This window comes from Sinocyclocheilus grahami, unplaced genomic scaffold (genome assembly GCF_001515645.1).
Source record: "Sinocyclocheilus grahami isolate Dianchi unplaced genomic scaffold, SAMN03320097.WGS_v1.1 scaffold66.1, whole genome shotgun sequence".
NCBI lineage: Eukaryota > Metazoa > Chordata > Actinopteri > Cypriniformes > Cyprinidae > Sinocyclocheilus > Sinocyclocheilus grahami.
This window is the reverse complement of record NW_015505245.1, coordinates 917,840-936,631: the sequence shown is the minus strand read 5'-3', so window position 1 is coordinate 936,631 and position 18,792 is coordinate 917,840. Positions and strand designations below refer to the sequence as shown.

Below are 18,792 nucleotides of genomic sequence, written 5' to 3'. Positions count from 1 at the left end.
ACGCTCCCCCCCCAAAAAACAGAAATGAAAATAAAACTTTTCGGCAAAACGCTCTTAATTTAGGAGAAAAGGACTAAGACACCCCGCAGATTACAAAATCATGTAGATGTCAGCCGGTTGGAATTAAAAACGGTGGGGGGGAAATAATCAAACTGCAAGACAATCCAAAATAAAAAGGGGAAAGTTCGACTAACAGTAACGTTGTAGTCTGATTAAGTCCTGCGGGCGAGTGGTAAATATTCTTCACTGTAGCAACCTTCGCGAATTCCCAGCACGGTGTAGAAATGATATCAGTTTGAATTAAGCTGATGTTTGTTACGATGGAATAGCGGCGAGCATATAGCCGGATCGCTGCCCCTCAACCTAAAGCTGTACCCTGCACTGTCTCACAGATCCTACCGCTTGGCGATGGCACCGCCTCTAAAACCGAGTCGAATTTACTAATTTTTTTGTTTGCAAAGAAGAAACCACGTGGTCTCAGAGTAGCTAGAGAAGGGGCCGGTCCTCCGCTCTCTCTCGTGCACTCTCTCTCTCTCTCTCTCAAGCTGTGCTTGCTTGGAAAGACAGGAAAAATTTCTGTACATTGCACCGTATATATTCTGCCATGCACACAGACATACAGAGTCATACTAGCCCACACTTGCTCCAGTGTTACTTATTGCGCTCAACGTCACGTTTCCTGTTAACCTTGTGTTTCTGCATTTGCAAGAATGTCTCGGATTCCAACGAGACACAATTTGCAGGACAAAAGGCCATTTGTTATCATTTTCGGTTTTAAGAGGTTCTACGTGTAAATGCAATCCCTCTGTGATGTTGCCCTTTTCGTACTCGCTCGCCTTACGCGAGTGGCTAAAGTTGATCACGAAACACTTATTTCGAACCAATATCCTCATGACATTGTTAGCTGTGGGTCACTAGCAGGGCGGTGAAGTAAAACATTTAATTAGAGTAGTTTTACAACCAAAGTTTATGGCAAACATTTTTGAGGTGGAGTAAATACTAAGCAGTGACACACATATTCAATGCATGGTTTTATTGAAACACTGTATCCTTTTTAATTCGGCTCTTGGGAACTTGGCTGCGCGGGGAACGCAGAATCCAGTTTGACTTTAACAGGTCAGCTCCAGCAGCGAGACAGATTTCCACAGATCTCCAAAGTTCTCGTGCTCACCTCCATGTCACGCCAAACCGAGGCACGAGAAGGTCCAACAACTGCTGTTGAGAAAGCAGGGCCTAGCTAGCGTCGGGGATACCGCCTACCAACAGGAAGTGAGCAACTGTTGCATTGCCTATTGTGTGTGCACGCTGTGTATGATATGTTTCATTGCGAGGATTTTTTCAGCGGTATACTCAGGTCTGAAAAATTCGACCTCAACTCCCTATTCAAATGAGTTAAACGCAAATCAGATGTGAATTTCAAGCGGTTACTTTTGTTACGTGGCTCTCAAATTGTACACGTGGCGGCAGAACACCGGCTCTCTGTGAGAAAATGGCTTCCCGTCCATTACAGCAAGAGTGAGAAGTGATTCACATCTCGCAAGAACGCCATAACGAGGGTCCGCAATGATGCGTAATTAAGTGTATTTCGACCAACGTGCTTAATAAAACAAGCGCAGATCCCGTTTCATTGATTCCTTAAGCTTCCCCTCATGTTTAAATCACACACTTTAAATGACGCACAACTTCGCAAGCATGTCTTCATTCAAGAATGATTACGATGAGTTGACTAAAGAGGCATAGTTGTGTGCATATCCGAATTGTGTAACACGTCTGTAGTGATTAATCACCTTGTCTTTTTAATGTCTGGATAAATACAAAGTATCCCCTGATGCAATATGGAGGGTCTCTGGCCATGGTTTACTACAATGTAAATAAAGGCTGCTTTGAGGATTATACTCCTTATTTTTATGTTCATTCACCACAATGCATAAGCCTATGCTCTTTGTAGTGCCTCAAGGCCATTCCTAGGTAATTCACTCTGTTAGGTGTATATGCATTTTAACAGATTCAGTTGCATATCTCTGGTGCAACACCAGCTGACATGCAGCGTATAGATGTACTAAGAACTAAAGGGGTCACTGATCTTATGGCCTCTGTCTAAACACGTTTTTTTTGTGTGAGTGGTTGTACAGAGTTAGCTTTAAAGTTACAAGGTCAAATGCCTATATTCTATTAAAAGCAACCATAAACGTGCAAAACGTGCAAGCTATCATCTCTTGTGTTGCATGAGATATGAATTTCTTTTCATAGTCCTGTTATACTCAGTAACTGTTGCAAGGGGGTGCACTTTGTGGTCCTGTGAAGGAATTGGCATGTCAATACAACCCCCTGTGAGTTTAAGAGCGACTCTGAGATTTGAGATTGTGACCTGACCACACACTGTGAGGGGGATGAGGAATAGCTGGTGTTGGGGGTAGGGTATCTATTTTCTGGGTGAGGGGGACCACAGGCATGGAGCTCATCCAGGACAACAAGGAATTTAGGAGTTTGATGGTGAATCAGTGAAAACTGTTTCTTGCTATTCCTTACAAAGTGTTATGCTTATAATACAAAAAAAATATTTTATTGATAACAGTAGATTTAGATACTATAGAATATAAACAAGTGCTTTGTTTTCTTTTGCGTCATGTTGCATTTAGCAATAAGGCTCTGGATCTTACTCAGAGGAACAAAGCGTGGTAGGAAGGAAGTTCTGAAAAGAAGCAAGAATGACTAAGAATAGTGACAAAATGTTTCTTTACAGTTTACATGCTATTCTGTTGATTCCAGTAACTTAAGGTTACTTTTTGGAGAAAATAATGAATGGTGTAACAAAAAAATCAGAAAGACACAAAGTAACAAAATCAAACCTGACAAACAAAGCTGAAGTTATTTTTGGTCTGGCCCCATATAGTTCAGGGTTATCTGATTGGCTTACCTGCCTACATATGTAATTGTAAGGCAAGTTTCTGCTGTATTTCTTTTCAAACAGTTAATATTTGGAAAGCAACATTTGCATATTGGAGACCAGAGGCAAGATCAGTCTTAAACATAGAAATGGAAGATTGAAGCTGAAAGAAAACATAGACAGTTAAACATTTTTTATGTTATCGGTGGATATGCATTTTTAATCAGCCTCTTTACATACAAAAAAAGTGAGAAATGTTTCATAACTACGAAAAACCTATAGCCACAACAAGACTCTTTCATTGTGGAAATGCAGTCTAGGGACAGGAATACAACATTATTGCGTGTAAATTACTTAATATTGTATGATTATTATAACACAAAATTAGACCTAAAGTTTTTTTATATAACCCAAAATAGATTTTCATTTTTTATTTTTTTTTCCATCACAAGAAAGGCAGATTAGTATGCATATTTGTGCAACCCACATGATCACCTAAAGGCTTTTTCAGAAGAAGGTCTAAGAGTGCAAGTGGTAAAGACTTCATTACTTATGTTTTCCTTGAATGCTTCCATATTTGTTTTCTTGCTTCTCTTGTATCTTCATGCATCTATAGGCAATTCTCATCATGGAAGGAACTGATAGATCTTTACAATCTTTAACTTTTCATTTTTTTTAATCAATTGTAAATTAAATGTAATAAATTGACTGAATCTGAAAACAAATCATTTTGTTAATTAATCATTAATTAAATCTAAGAACAATTCAATGAAATAAACTTAGAACTAAAAATACCACAAGTGTCTGATCCTTTTTGGATATTGGATATTTAAGTAGCACTTAACTTCTTTAAATTAAACATTTAACAGAGAATTTAATCCCTTTTAAATATGAGTAATTTTGGTTATTTTCATGCATGTACAAATACAAGAACACAAATGTTACAAAAAGTAATCCAAACACATTGATTTCAGTCTTAGTTTGAGCATACGAGTGCATACGTTTGCAAGAACAAAAATAACAGCAGAACCAAATCTGATTTAAAGTTTTCAAAGATAGAATTTTTTCTTTAAACACCTTGGAATAAGGAACATTACAATTCCAACATAAACCCATGCAACCATGCAAATAGTTTTATGCAACATTTTATTTTAAATTTATTTGACAACCTGTTACATTTGTCTCATACAGCATCTGTTCAAAAGCATGTTTGGACTATTTAAATACTGGCAAAGAGTGATGTTATTTCTGCTCTCTTGGAGGAAGTTGAGAATGATTGGCAGTTCCCTGTCATTTCCCATGATGCCACTCAAATGATGTGAGACCATCTCTGCTGTCTTAGCAATAACACAATATAATCTGTTTGTAAAATCCTGTAAATCCAGCTTTATTAATCTAATCAGTAAGCCACAATGAAGACCCAGCAGTATGTTTAGTGTGTTTCCAACTCCTGAAACAGTTATGTTGCGCAATTTTTGAACAAACTGTCTTCTCTTTTATTTCTATAACATGTATAAACACATATCGAAAAATATTTCCAGTTTGTAAAAACATCTAAACTAGATGTCTTTTTTAAAATAGATGTCTCTTTAAAAACCTGTTGATGCAACCCACAAAAAAAAACAAAAAAAACGTGGGTTTCTAAAACAGTTTGATCTAAATGCTGTGTGCAAATAAATTATATTACAAGCAGTGTTTCATTTTACATACAATTGATAAATGATTTGTATCCTATAATCCAGTCCCTCCCAATAAAATAAGTTTCTCAGGTTTGTTTCCCAATAAAGTTTCTCAAATCTAATACAAGTTGAAAAATGATCTAATCCCCTAATAAAACAAGCCACTAAAGTTTGAGTAAATGTTTCTTTCTCTTATAAATGCATAGTGTAACGTTACAAGTTAAGTGTACAACATATTTGAAGCTTTTAGGAAGACAGTCATTTCCAACAAAAACAAAATAGTTAAGAGCACAACACACAAGCAAATGTAATTATTTTAAGTACGCAATTTAAACGCATAATACAAGCACGTATAAAATAAAGAATCAGCTAAATTAAAATACCACTGCAACATTAATAACGCAAGCCTTTTTGAAAAATAAAGTTTTGTTAAGAAATGAAAGAATAGTGACTTGGATTAAAAAGAATGTTTGACGTACAATCATACAAGAAGACAAAACAAGACGAGATAAACTAACAAGAAAGAAAAGAATGATCATCATTCAATGCACACGCTGTTGTTGGACTACCTGACTGATTCTTATCATTACTTCCTCTACTTTATTAAACTTCTCGATGATAAATACATTGAATATTCGATATCCGGTTTTCGAACGACAAAGAAACAGATTTTATGACCAGCAACTTGAAGCTAATATGCGGGTTTTCACAAAATGGAGAGGGAGAGGGTGTGTCCAATCAGAGAAGGGTTTCGCCTCTAAACTGGTGACGTCCACAACACACCCCCGCACGCACAATCTGAGCAATTATACTCAGCAGTTATTGTAGCCTATTTCCCTCGTCCATACATAGCTACATACGACTTGCGCTTCAGTTCACGTATGTCGAAGTACCTGTTTTTCTGCACCAGTCTTAAGTAATATTACCCTACTGAGCGACTGAACACAATAAGCACTTTTTATTCATTTAAGTGTGTCAAATGCGCTTGATTTACTCGTAGAGAGAGAGAGAGTATATTTATTTATTCATTTATGTATTTCTACATTTATTTATTTAATTCTGCATTTATGTATTTATTCATACTTAAGTCATTTCTCGTCCTCCATAAGAGAGAGAGAGAGAGAGAGAGAGCTTTGGGAAACAAGCTGTGGTTGACTCTCATATCAGAGAGCTAACTTATCGACAGTTGTATCGACAGCTCTCCGTATCAATTCTGCAAACTACAAACTATATTTAGCTCTCAAAACGAGATCAAGAGACCGCCAGCTATAAGATGTTGGTGTTTTAAGTTTATGATGCCCACTAGGGCAATGACTTGCACGTGACTGCTTCCACCAAGCGGGCATTTTGAGATAATGCATGTTCCGAGGAACTGAGACGCACAGAGAATTGTTAGTTCATTTTAAGTGCATATTCCCATTTATTTCTGGCAGATGATTACGTGTACCATATGAAGCGCCATTAACTGAATTAATTTATGAGACAAATAAGCTCGAATATCAGATTTCAAGCGAACATAGTGACATTTTCATTATATTGTGGGAACAAATTCCATAAAGATCGTATAGGTCCTCGGTTACAAACCATAATGGATTTCGTTTACTTGAAGCTTCTGCCAGATCGATGTCACGTGGGATATAAAACTGTGTTGTTTACCAGACGTTTCATTCGTAATATGTCTCTTGGATGTGACAGATATGTTGCTACAGAGTTACACATGATTGATTCTCAAAGTTCGTGTAGGCTGCATTGATTTTATTTACTTGCTCAAGTGCACCAGTGCTAACTGGCAGTGACATAGCTTTAAAGATTTTCTATAGCCTACATTTATAGAGATTTTCAACGCGACAAAACTGGAAAACAACTCGACAAAATAAAACGAAATATTGTGTTAACGTTGTGTGCTTAATTCGTATCCTATAATTTTCCAGTAGCCTAGCTACACATTAGATTGTGGATCTTTTACCAATGGCTAAGATTGTTATTTACTTCCAGCACGTGTAAAGAAAACAAAAAACAGACTAAAAACGCTTAAAATGGCACACTAAATGTTATGCATTGCAAGTTCTATAAAAGTTACATATACCAACCTAGACCGTAAACAAGACCAATTAAATTATTTAATTGTGCTCTGCGTATTTAACGAGTTATTAAAATGTTTTAAAGGTGCAAAGTCAATCTGTTACAGCAACCAAGATGTTTAGCTCGTTGTAATAATTGTCTGAATTAAATAAACCGTTTGCTATAACGAAAGACCAAAGTCAAATCGAATCTGAGTCAATCTAAAGTCAATAGGGTATCTTAGAAAACAAATCGTTTTGATGAATGAATGAATGCAGTGGAACTCAGATTGTTCATAATGGGGCCGTTTTCAGTAGCTAGCCTAATAACAAGTTAGTGGTTTAGATAACGCCATCATATCGCACAATAAATGGCATGCCTAATTCTTTAAAGTAGGCTACGAAAGCATAAAGACCAATAAGAAGCAGCTTTCATCTGTTCAACATCTACCCCTCATGACTTCCTCTGAATAACTTCCTTTTAAACAGAACTTAGGCTGTTGATGACTTAAATTCGCGGTTTCCTCGGTTTCTTTCCCATTGCGCTGACTTTTGTTGTCATGTTCAACTTTTGTGTTACTCTGCATGGTCTCGCTGCTGTAGTTGGTTACTTTGGTTAGTTTTTTCTTCTGATGAACTTTCACCGGCCCTCTCCTGAAATTCAAATGTTGTGCTATTGTCGTGAAAGAACCCCTGCACAAGCGAGTCACTATTCATAATGTGACAAACCGAAAGACAAAGACGCTCCCCTACATTTATGACAAACTATATTTAGCTCTCAAAACGAGATCAAGAGACCGCCAGCTATAAGATGTTGGTGTTTTAAGTTTATGATGCCCACTAGGGCAATGACTTGCACGTGACTGCTTCCACCAAGCGGGCATTTTGAGATAATGCATGTTCCGAGGAACTGAGACGCACAGAGAATTGTTAGTTCATTTTAAGTGCATATTCCCATTTATTTCTGGCAGATGATTACGTGTACCATATGAAGCGCCATTAACTGAATTAATTTATGAGACAAATAAGCTCGAATATCAGATTTCAAGCGAACATAGTGACATTTTCATTATATTGTGGGAACAAATTCCATAAAGATCGTATAGGTCCTCGGTTACAAACCATAATGGATTTCGTTTACTTGAAGCTTCTGCCAGATCGATGTCACGTGGGATATAAAACTGTGTTGTTTACCAGACGTTTCATTCGTAATATGTCTCTTGGATGTGACAGATATGTTGCTACAGAGTTACACATGATTGATTCTCAAAGTTCGTGTAGGCTGCATTGATTTTATTTACTTGCTCAAGTGCACCAGTGCTAACTGGCAGTGACATAGCTTTAAAGATTTTCTATAGCCTACATTTATAGAGATTTTCAACGCGACAAAACTGGAAAACAACTCGACAAAATAAAACGAAATATTGTGTTAACGTTGTGTGCTTAATTCGTATCCTATAATTTTCCAGTAGCCTAGCTACACATTAGATTGTGGATCTTTTACCAATGGCTAAGATTGTTATTTACTTCCAGCACGTGTAAAGAAAACAAAAAACAGACTAAAAACGCTTAAAATGGCACACTAAATGTTATGCATTGCAAGTTCTATAAAAGTTACATATACCAACCTAGACCGTAAACAAGACCAATTAAATTATTTAATTGTGCTCTGCGTATTTAACGAGTTATTAAAATGTTTTAAAGGTGCAAAGTCAATCTGTTACAGCAACCAAGATGTTTAGCTCGTTGTAATAATTGTCTGAATTAAATAAACCGTTTGCTATAACGAAAGACCAAAGTCAAATCGAATCTGAGTCAATCTAAAGTCAATAGGGTATCTTAGAAAACAAATCGTTTTGATGAATGAATGAATGCAGTGGAACTCAGATTGTTCATAATGGGGCCGTTTTCAGTAGCTAGCCTAATAACAAGTTAGTGGTTTAGATAACGCCATCATATCGCACAATAAATGGCATGCCTAATTCTTTAAAGTAGGCTACGAAAGCATAAAGACCAATAAGAAGCAGCTTTCATCTGTTCAACATCTACCCCTCATGACTTCCTCTGAATAACTTCCTTTTAAACAGAACTTAGGCTGTTGCTTAAATTCGCGGTTTCCTCGGTTTCTTTCCCATTGCGCTGACTTTTGTTGTCATGTTCAACTTTTGTGTTACTCTGCATGGTCTCGCTGCTGTAGTTGGTTACTTTGGTTAGTTTTTTCTTCTGATGAACTTTCACCGGCCCTCTCCTGAAATTCAAATGTTGTGCTATTGTCGTGAAAGAAAACTTAAATTCGCGGTTTCCTCGGTTTCTTTCCCATTGCGCTGACTTTTGTTGTCATGTTCAACTTTTGTGTTACTCTGCATGGTCTCGCTGCTGTAGTTGGTTACTTTGGTTAGTTTTTTCTTCTGATGAACTTTCACCGGCCCTCTCCTGAAATTCAAATGTTGTGCTATTGTCGTGAAAGAAACCCTGCACAAGCGAGTCACTATTCATAATGTGACAAAACCAAAGACAAAGACGCTCCACTACATTTATGGTGTATGTAGGCAAAAAATATCATTCAGAATAAATGTAGTGATATGTGGATATGAAGAGAAACGAATTTATAACGCCAATTCTAATGAATACTCGAAAGGATAAAGGGTCCATGTTTTCTGATAAGCGAAACTTGTAAATAAAACGAGTTTCTATTTTCAAAGATAGTTTTAGAACTAATAATCTTTTAACATTTACCAGGTGATCCCTAGCCTATAATAAATAGGCTAAATAAAGTACATTTATGGCTGTTCCTTCGAAGAAGAGCTACATTTCTTCACGGATTTGCTATAGGCTATCACAGTTTACTACAAATCTCTCCCTGTGTTCAGTTATGTGCACTTTCAAGATTCATGTTTGAGATCAATTTGCTTCAACTACAACTATTTGTTTCACATACCAGAACAGGGTTGACCCAGGAGGGCACAGAAAAAAAAAGAAAAACAAAAAGTATGTTAAAGGTGTAATCTCTGTGACATAAATGGCATACCCTTTTCTGTGGTGCTTATCAATGTTTGTTAGTAATTTTGTGGTCACTGTTGTTTTTAAGAGTAAAGTGTTTAGTTAGGGGATGTTACATTAAGATGTTTTAGCTATAGTTTTAGCTGAACATTTCCACCAAGACCATTTTAATCAAATAGATTGTCAATGATCTTACACTCTCAGAAAAAAAAGTTACAAAGCTGTGACTGTACAAAAGCTAAAAAGTACATCTTTGTACCTTATTTACCCCTTAAGATACATATGAGTACTTTTAAAGTACATATTAGTACCTAAAGTGTACACTAGGCACATTGTACTTATTTTTGTAATGGTATGGTATTTACATACCTATTCTATAAGGTTTACACAGAGAAACGGCCTCTATAAGCACATCTAACAATTAAAAAATCATCAACAGTTCAGAACATTGGCAATTCCAGTCTTTCACACTGATTAACAGTTTTCTTTATTATAATACAGTTGGCTCAAGGTCTGTGGTGACAAACGCTACACACTACCGCCCTCTAATGACAGCTCCACAATGTGTTAGCAGTGTCCCTACAACAAGCATTATACACACAGGGATTGTATTCCATTATTAAAAGAGCTCATTTCAGATGGTTCAATTGTGTCAGATCAGAGTGTATTCACACCAGGAAAGCCCGCTAGCTCACTTGCTTTGGTCCGGACCAAATACAATGTTTATTTTTGTTTGTTTGGTGCGGTTCGCTTTCACACTGCCCGTTTTGGAAGTGAACCAGAAACTGTAAACAAAACCACACTTGTGCTTAAGGGTCATCCATTCATTGGTTCATCCATTCAACCGTACCAGAGTTCGTTTGGAAGCGGACCGAGACCACCTCTTCAGCTGGGTCTCGGTACGGTTGTTTGGTCTGCACCCGAGTGCGATTGCTGTGTTCACACCTGCCAAAAAGATCCGCACCAAGGGGGGAAACGAACTTGAGTTCGATTCAATCGAACCAAACAAGACAGGTGTGAATACACAAAATAACACAAGGAATATTTGTGTGCCCAAAAATGTATTTAAAAATATATTTTGTTGATCTAATGTGCACAAAACAGTTGCACTCAAGATATTTAAATTAAAGTCCAAAGTGTCCAAATCAGTCAAAGTCCAAAATGTTTTAGAAATAAATTAACTCCATTATCAAAAAAAAAAATGGTTTATGTTTTTTTTGACAAACCCTGTATAAAATTATATTAAAAGTGCGTAACTTATAACCCGTTTTATTAAGCATCTTTACAGAATTCATAAATGTTTCAAGTTTGGCACTTTTGTAGGTTAAGATGATGCCACGGAGCCAAATGTGTTACTTTCTAAATGTAATCATTAACATCGAATATAAAAATTCTGGAAATAATATACACATGCAAAAACATATATATAAACTATGGACTTAGCTTATAGAAATACATAAAATCAACATGTGAACTTCAAAAATACGCTATTTTAATAATGCTTAAAATAGTAAGTTGAGGAAACAAATGAAATCAAAGAGAGGCACAAGTAATCAGAATCAGATTTATATATATTTTCTTATTACAGTTGCAACTGATAGATACATTAATTATTTACATAATTCATTCTCATTTTGCTAACAAGGGAAAAAGCATTAGTACATCACAAAGTCAAACTCATAGTCAGGGAACTGTTTCCTGTTGCAGGGCGTTCTAGAAGAGAAACATAAGACTCGAGTCAAATTGTTCATTCAAAAAAAAAAATAATCAAGCAACCTAACAGTGTTGTCTTATCAAAATATAATGTCCTAGACCAGAATATATTCGCTCGCACTTAAAGAGAAATCAACTGCATCAGAATGCTAGCACATGCAAAACCTCGGAACTGTACTCGGGGCCCATCGGAGAATGCGTTAAAAGAGTTGCTTTGTGGTTCACTTAATAGAAGACTATATGTAATCTGCTTGTTCGTGAATAAAATGCATTATAATTGTACATGTATACAAAATACTAAAGGCTGCCAGTCTGGTTGTGTTTAGCATGATGTGGAAAACTATATGCCTGCTATTTAAAGGGATGGATTGCAATAGATTTTTGCAAAATATTTAGGAGCATAGATAGTCATGAACCACGGTGTCAAGTAATGATTGAATATTATCCCATTCCTCTTTCCCCAATCTGTACGAGGCAGCTTCATCCTGTTGCATACGAGGACACCAGTGGCCACAGTATCCCCGGTAAAGAGAACGACATTTGTAGCAGTATCGAGGAACACTTGGGAGTGGAACTGCCGTCTAAGCATTACGAGTAAAATAACCAAGAAAAGTGAGAAAAGGTAAGTTTCTAGCTTGTTGAAAAGTCAAGGTTATTCCCAGAACAATAACAGAACAGATGTCTCATTTGACACTCAACAGCTTCACAATTAGAGACAGACTGAAGTTCACTAAACGAAACTGTAACTGACACTCAAAAGGCAACCGTTCCCAAAAGGGCTCGGCAGGCTGCTGATATGTGCACCAGTTCCAATAGCATTTTAAGAACATTAAACATTAAAATAAAACTTCTCTATGAACAATTATATATAGTGTGGCATTATATAGTGTGGCATTCAGTTCATTATGAATCTGTATCTCAATTTGTGTTTTAACAGATCTCAGGAGTGAAATCAAATGTTTTAGAAACTAAGTGTGAAATGTGTGTATTTGCAGACATGTGTGTGGTTGTTTTAAGAGTGATTTTATTATCATCATTAATTATTTGACTTCGTATGACTTGTTTTTTTTCTGTTAGCTCTACACTGGATGCAGGAAGGGACAGAGAAACATGGACTCAAAAAGCTGAGGCTGTGAAGCCGGCGTATACATATTTGTCACTTAGAAGTGTACACACGCACACATACATCTATACACCTCATTCCCCCTCCGGACTGAACCTCTTCTCCATGAGGGGCAAAAAAACAAAAAACAAACAGAAAAACTAAAGGCAGTCATTGGCCAGCACACAAGGAGCAAGAGGAAAAATATGAACCAATCGGATGAGACAGACACTTGGTCCTCTGTCAGTAGAATCGCCAGGTTTTTCAGCACTCTTTACATCTGTGCTCCCTTGAGAGGAGTCCGGAGCTGCAGGTAAAGGGGAATGGTCTAACCTTGCTCGCTTCGCACCCCAATAGAGGGCACTCTAAGGCTGTGAGCTGCCCTGACTGTCCGGATCGGTGCCGGATGAGCTGGTGTCGGAGTCAGAGTCACCATCGTTGTCCTCTGGCGGGCACTTTTCCCGCAATCGCCTCTGGATGGCTCTGAGACGGGTCAACAGACCCTGGTAGTCAAAACGACCTCTTTTCTCTCCAAAAGGATCCTGCAAGAAAATAGAACAAAATATATTAATTTGATGGAGAACAAAAAAAAGGAAGGAACAGGGCATTTAGGATATTTAACCAAACTGAGATGCCAAGTACCAAAACAGATTAAAAAAAAAAAATTTTTGGCTCAGAGAAAACTAATCATTTGTTATATACTGTAATAATAATATATACACCCCCATTCAAAAGTTTGGGGTCAGTATTTTATTTCCTTTGAAAGAAACAAATACTTTAATTCAGCAAGAATGCTGGAAATAAACTTTTCACATTTACAATGTTATAACAGCTTTCTATTTTCTTTTGAATTTTTTTATTCAAAGAATCCTTAAAAAATTTATCCGTTTTCACAGAGACTAAGAGCACAACTGTTTTCAACATGAAGAAGAAGAAGAAGAAGAAGGCTTTTTGGTGTTGTATTTTGAAAAAAAAAAAAAATCAGTGGGTGTACCACACATATATATTTATATATATATATATATATATATATAGAAAACTGTTGTTTTAAATTGTAATAATATTACGGTTTTTACTGTATTTTTTTGCAGTCTGGATGAGCATATGAAACTTCTTTTAAAAAGCATAATGCCTGGTTCATAGTACATGATTTTAGCCCTATTTACCCACGATTTACTTGACGTAGGGTGTCTTTGGGATTCGTAAACGACAATAGTCGCTAGTTCCGCCTTCTCGATGACATCACGTGCGTTGTTAAAGATGGCCCGCGATGAATGGTCGGGAAGCAACGTGTAGTCTGACATGTTTCTTGTCCATGACACGACAAGATTTTAGGAGTCAAAATAGTGTAATCTGACACAGTGACTGACAAAAATATTGTGTAGTCTGAACCCGGCATAAGATAATTTGTTAAAACCCTCTCAATGAAATGTAAACACGTTACAACCACTGATCTATAATAGATCATTTATACAGATCAGTGGTTACAATACAATATCATAACACTATAGAAAAGGGAAGAACAAATCACACAAAGACAATAAAATTCAATCACCATCTGAACAACAGATTCACTTAACTATGTGCGACACGACTACAAAATGTCTGAAAACTGATTCATAGCGTGACTTGAGGACAATAAGAACTCTGGAAATCCCACAGAAATGGCTGCTGGCGAATAGAAGCTGTGCGGAGTGATTCAGCTCAGCTCTTCACTCGAAGGTGTGGTAGTACGTCAGATTCTTTGTTCCTGCTGCTCTTCTGTAAATGCTGACTCGAATGACTCGGCTCAGCGAATAGGAATGTTTGTAATCTCACAATGCTCAACGCTTGCATAAGGTTATACTTCTAATGTTTACGATGACAATCAAAATGACAAATAATAAGGCGCGATGTGAAATGTGGCAAAGCACATTTGCAAACAGTCATTACCTGCATGTTCTGTCCTTGGAGATGCAGACGTTCTTTGCAGACCCCCTCATAGAAATCATAGTACTCCAGGAAGGATTTCTCCATCACGCTCCTAGTATGGAAAAACAATGCTCTTATGAGGGTGTTCAATAAAGAATAATAAGCAATGAACTTTTTTACAGAAACACAGACACCCAAAATTAAAGTTTTAATCTAGCCGAAAACACAACTGAAAATAAACTATTTAAACATCAATAAACTGAGAAAAATGTATGTAATAATAAACACAAATAAAAAAGTTGTACAAACATTTAAACTGTACATAAAGGGAGTTTTTATGTCAAATTCTTAATACCAGAATTATGTTTCTACTCCAACTTGTTGAAATATAAGCATGCTAATGGTGGCTGTAATGAAAACTTGTTTTCATGACAGATTTATTCAAACATACATTAACTAATGAAGACAACAGGTTAATGAATATGTATTTTAAGTATATTTATTTATCAAAATGCTCAGTTTAGCTGACTAAACGGTTTATGGACATTGAATGTCTTTCCTGAGATAAATGACAAGACGGTTGACCCTGAGTGGTCAGCTAAATATCTACAGTGGATCTAAAATATTAATAATTAATCATAATTAGTTATGGTTAATTATTCATATTTCCCCATGAGCTGATTCGCTACACATTGTAAACAGTTTTACTGACATTTTTTGCTGTTGAAACACTCATTGAATGATTTCAGTAAATTTCAGTTTCCTTCAACATACCATCTGATGTTCATTAATGTTTATTTTGTGGTAGTAAAGCAGAAGAGATGATCCATTCATGTGCCACTTAAATCTGTTACTTTGCATTAAAAAGCGGCAGTTTTCTTTTTGTATTTTATGAGAAAATTAAAAGAATTTGAAAGCTATTCATTAAAAATTAGATATCAATATTGTTAATCCAGCACTAGCACAAAATAGACACTGACACAGTCAAAAGTGTGTCAAAACGCAGAAACTGAAAATGGCAGTTTCGGACGAAAACGATTGGTTGCTAAATTTTGGTGCATCACTAATGGTAATGCTTGTGTGTGGACTACAAGCGCTTTAAAAATAACCCTGATTATGCTAAATGTTCAAGGGATAATGACTCACCACAAGGCCTCAGGACACGGCACTTTGCCCTCTAGCATATCACACACTGAAACTCGCATGGTCTCGTGGCGGATACACTCGTTATAGTTTTTGCTGTCACCTGGATGCCTTTCCTAGCAAACAGATGACAGTGCAGAATAAACGATAGCATTCACTGTGGATAGCAATCACAGATTACAGGAGGACCACATCAAGGCTTTAGATACCAAGAATGCATTGTGGGAGCTGTAGTACCTGCTCAAAGCCTGGCTCATTGTGGTAAGGGTTCTCTGTCATTAGGGACTGTATGGAGATGAGAACGGAGGAGATGCTCTGGGCGGGACTCCACGCTGGACCAGTCCAAGTGCTGTGGAAAGAAACAGCCATCTAAATCAGGATCACAACAAGGACCATAAAGCTAACTATAACGATAACTACGTTAACTATATTATCATCATTCATTCGCAGAAAAATAACCAAACTCTGAAACTGATTTCTACAATATTGATCATGTCTCGTTATCATTATGGATGTGAACTTATCTATTCTCACAGAATTAGAATGAATATTAAAGCATGTTGTCCTTGGTGTAAACAGGCCTCAATTTTGGAACTAAAAGTGGTCAAGTAAAACACATGTGGGAATCTAATCACAAAACTAAATCATTCTTACCCAAGGATGCTGAGGCAAACTTTGCCGTTGCGATAGAAGTTGGGGTTGAATCGAACTGTGTTGTGCCCGGTAGTGATCAGTTTGACACGTGGAGGGTGAATGGGATAGTCGGGAGGACAGCGGAACAGGAAGAGGAAGAAGCCGCCCTCATATGGTGTGTCGAAGGGGCCAGTGATGAGGGCGTGAATCTGTGGAGACACGAGAAGGAAGACGATTTATTCCAAACCACTACAGGGAGAATAACCAGAGACATCCATTCACTGCACCAATTTCAATGACTTATTACAACATTTTCCAATACTTTCAGCATTTGTTCATTTAGGTTAATGTTAATTTTTATACCATTATTTACCATTGTTCATTGTTAATTCATGTTTGTACATAAAATGTTAAAAACATTAATAAAAAATGCAAAAAAAAAAAAAAAAAAACTTATTACACTACCGTTTATAACAGCGGTGTCAAACTCATTTCCTAGAGGGCCACAGGCCTGCAGACCCTGCGTTCCATTCGGAAGGGCTCATCCCTATGCCCTAATCCCTTCAAAGGGTTTACCCTCCGGAGTGAGAGCTTTGAAGGGTTGAAGGGTGTAGGGGACCAAACAACTGTTTCTTGAAGTGCCCTTCTGCGTCATCATCACGTGCCCACACGGAGGCGCCGTCATCATTCAAAGAATCTGCGCAAAGGATCATGGGAGCCCGAAGTGTCCATCAGTAGTACCCTTCGAAATCCTTCGTTCCGAAGGGCCCTTTGAAGTGGCCAGTTTTGAGCACTTCGGTTTGGAACGACCCTTCAATATGGCGGCCATGATTGTTTTCACTCCGAAGTGCCCTTCAGAGTGCGATATATCCCGTTTGGAATGCATTGAGAGTTTAGCGCCAACCCTAATTAAACACACCTGATACAGCTAATCATGCCCTTTAGGCTTATTTGAAAACTACATGGTTTGTGTTGGAGCTAAAGTCTGGAGCTGAGTTTGACACCCCTGGTTTATAAGTTTGGGGTCAGTTCAATATTTTAACGTTTTTAAAAGAAGTCTCTTATGCTTACCAAGGTTGCATTTATTTGATCAAACACACAGTAAAAAAATTCTACGATTTTACAGTTCAAGAATAACAGTTTAACAAATACTGTGAAATTATCCCTGTGATGGCAAAACTGAATTTTCATCAGCCATTACCCCAGTTTTCAGTGTCACATGATCCTTCAGAAATCATTGTAAATGCTAACTTGGTGTTCAAGAAATGCAACTTTTTTTCAGAATCTCTTTGATGAATTGAAAATTCAAGAGAAACGCATTTGTTTGAAACATATGATTTTTTGTGACAATGTAAGTCTTCACTGTCACTTTTGATCAATTTAACGCATCCAAGCCGAATAAAAGTATTCATTTCTTTCAAAAGAATAAAATAAAAATCATACTGACCCTGAACTTTAGTAGTGCCCATGTTGTAATTAACATTAATCTTGAATGAAAAATGCTGTAAAAGTATTGTCCATGAATCCTAATACTTTAACTGTACACATGCAATTAATGCCTTTATTGTTTAGTAAGAATATAACAATAGAAGGAAGGATTGAGGGAGCAGAGAACGGAAATATCACCATAATTGTGAAGGAGAAGTGTGCGGATGCTTACCTTGGTCATGTCATGAGGATCAGGAACCACAAACATACCTGGAGGAGGTTCTTTATAAATGGACATAATGTCTCTAAATGAAGGAGAGAAGAGCGGGGTATGAGAAGAGAATGATTACAAACACAGAGACTTCACTAATATGAAGAAACATTGGTCGGATAATGCACCGTTTTTGTCAAAACACAAGAAGGAAGCAGAGGTCACAAAAAATACTCTACCAAGAAAACCATTAGATTATTGAATGCCTGGAGTAGAGACAAACTACACACAAACATAACTGACTCATTGTCACCGAGTGCTTTTGTCTTGTGTCCACTTCTCCATTATTAGTTCTCCAGCGACATCTATCACTTTATGCCCAGGCCAAAGTCACTGCCAAGTGATAATTCCCCAGAGTGGCAACATTGTGTCTTATAAATACAGTCGCCTATGATAGATTAATCTGCGTGCAACATTTGGCTGGAAAATGTTTTAGCATGCCAGGATAGTAGAGAATGACTGGTTATTGGTTTGAGCAATATTTTACAGATATTCAATAATCTTTTCTACTTAAAACGTTCCCTGTTCTACTGATAAATGCCATAATTTGGTGGTTTTCTAAAGAAAGGTACCAACCAAACTTCAAAATTACATTGTGTGTTAAACAAAAAAATAACTAATATATATATTTAGTCATTTAGCAGACACTTTTATCCAAAGGGACTTACAAATGAGGGCAATAGAAGCAATCAAAATCAACAAAAGAGCAATAATATGCAACATAATAAACAAATATAGATGAAATATATTAAATAATAAATATATGCATAAATATTACATTTTATGCAACAGGCATCAATTCTCAAAGAAAGAAATACATACCTAAGATGAAAATAAATCAGAATGAAAAACTATTTGTATTAATGTAATAATAGTTTTAAAACTATATTATTGGCACATAATAGACAGTTGAATAAATTATATATATATATATATATATATATATATATATATATATATATAAA

At 36.7% G+C, this 18,792-nt stretch overlaps 1 protein-coding gene across 1 annotated transcript in view; it reads right to left on the bottom strand.

The window, feature by feature from the left end:
- Positions 1 to 12,557: 12,557 nt before the first annotated feature.
- Positions 12,558 to 18,792, bottom strand: part of ube2z (ubiquitin-conjugating enzyme E2Z) — an 8,229-nt gene continuing 1,994 nt past the window's right edge. Inside the window, exons 2-7 of the mRNA XM_016271876.1 lie at positions 17,789 to 17,861; positions 16,150 to 16,337; positions 15,733 to 15,844; positions 15,499 to 15,611; positions 14,374 to 14,464; positions 12,558 to 12,983 (exon numbers count right to left, since the gene is read on the bottom strand). Coding sequence (XP_016127362.1) covers positions 12,807 to 12,983; positions 14,374 to 14,464; positions 15,499 to 15,611; positions 15,733 to 15,844; positions 16,150 to 16,337; positions 17,789 to 17,861 — 754 coding nt within the window. The 3' untranslated portion in view covers positions 12,558 to 12,806. The remainder of the gene's footprint in view (positions 12,984 to 14,373; positions 14,465 to 15,498; positions 15,612 to 15,732; positions 15,845 to 16,149; positions 16,338 to 17,788; positions 17,862 to 18,792) is intronic.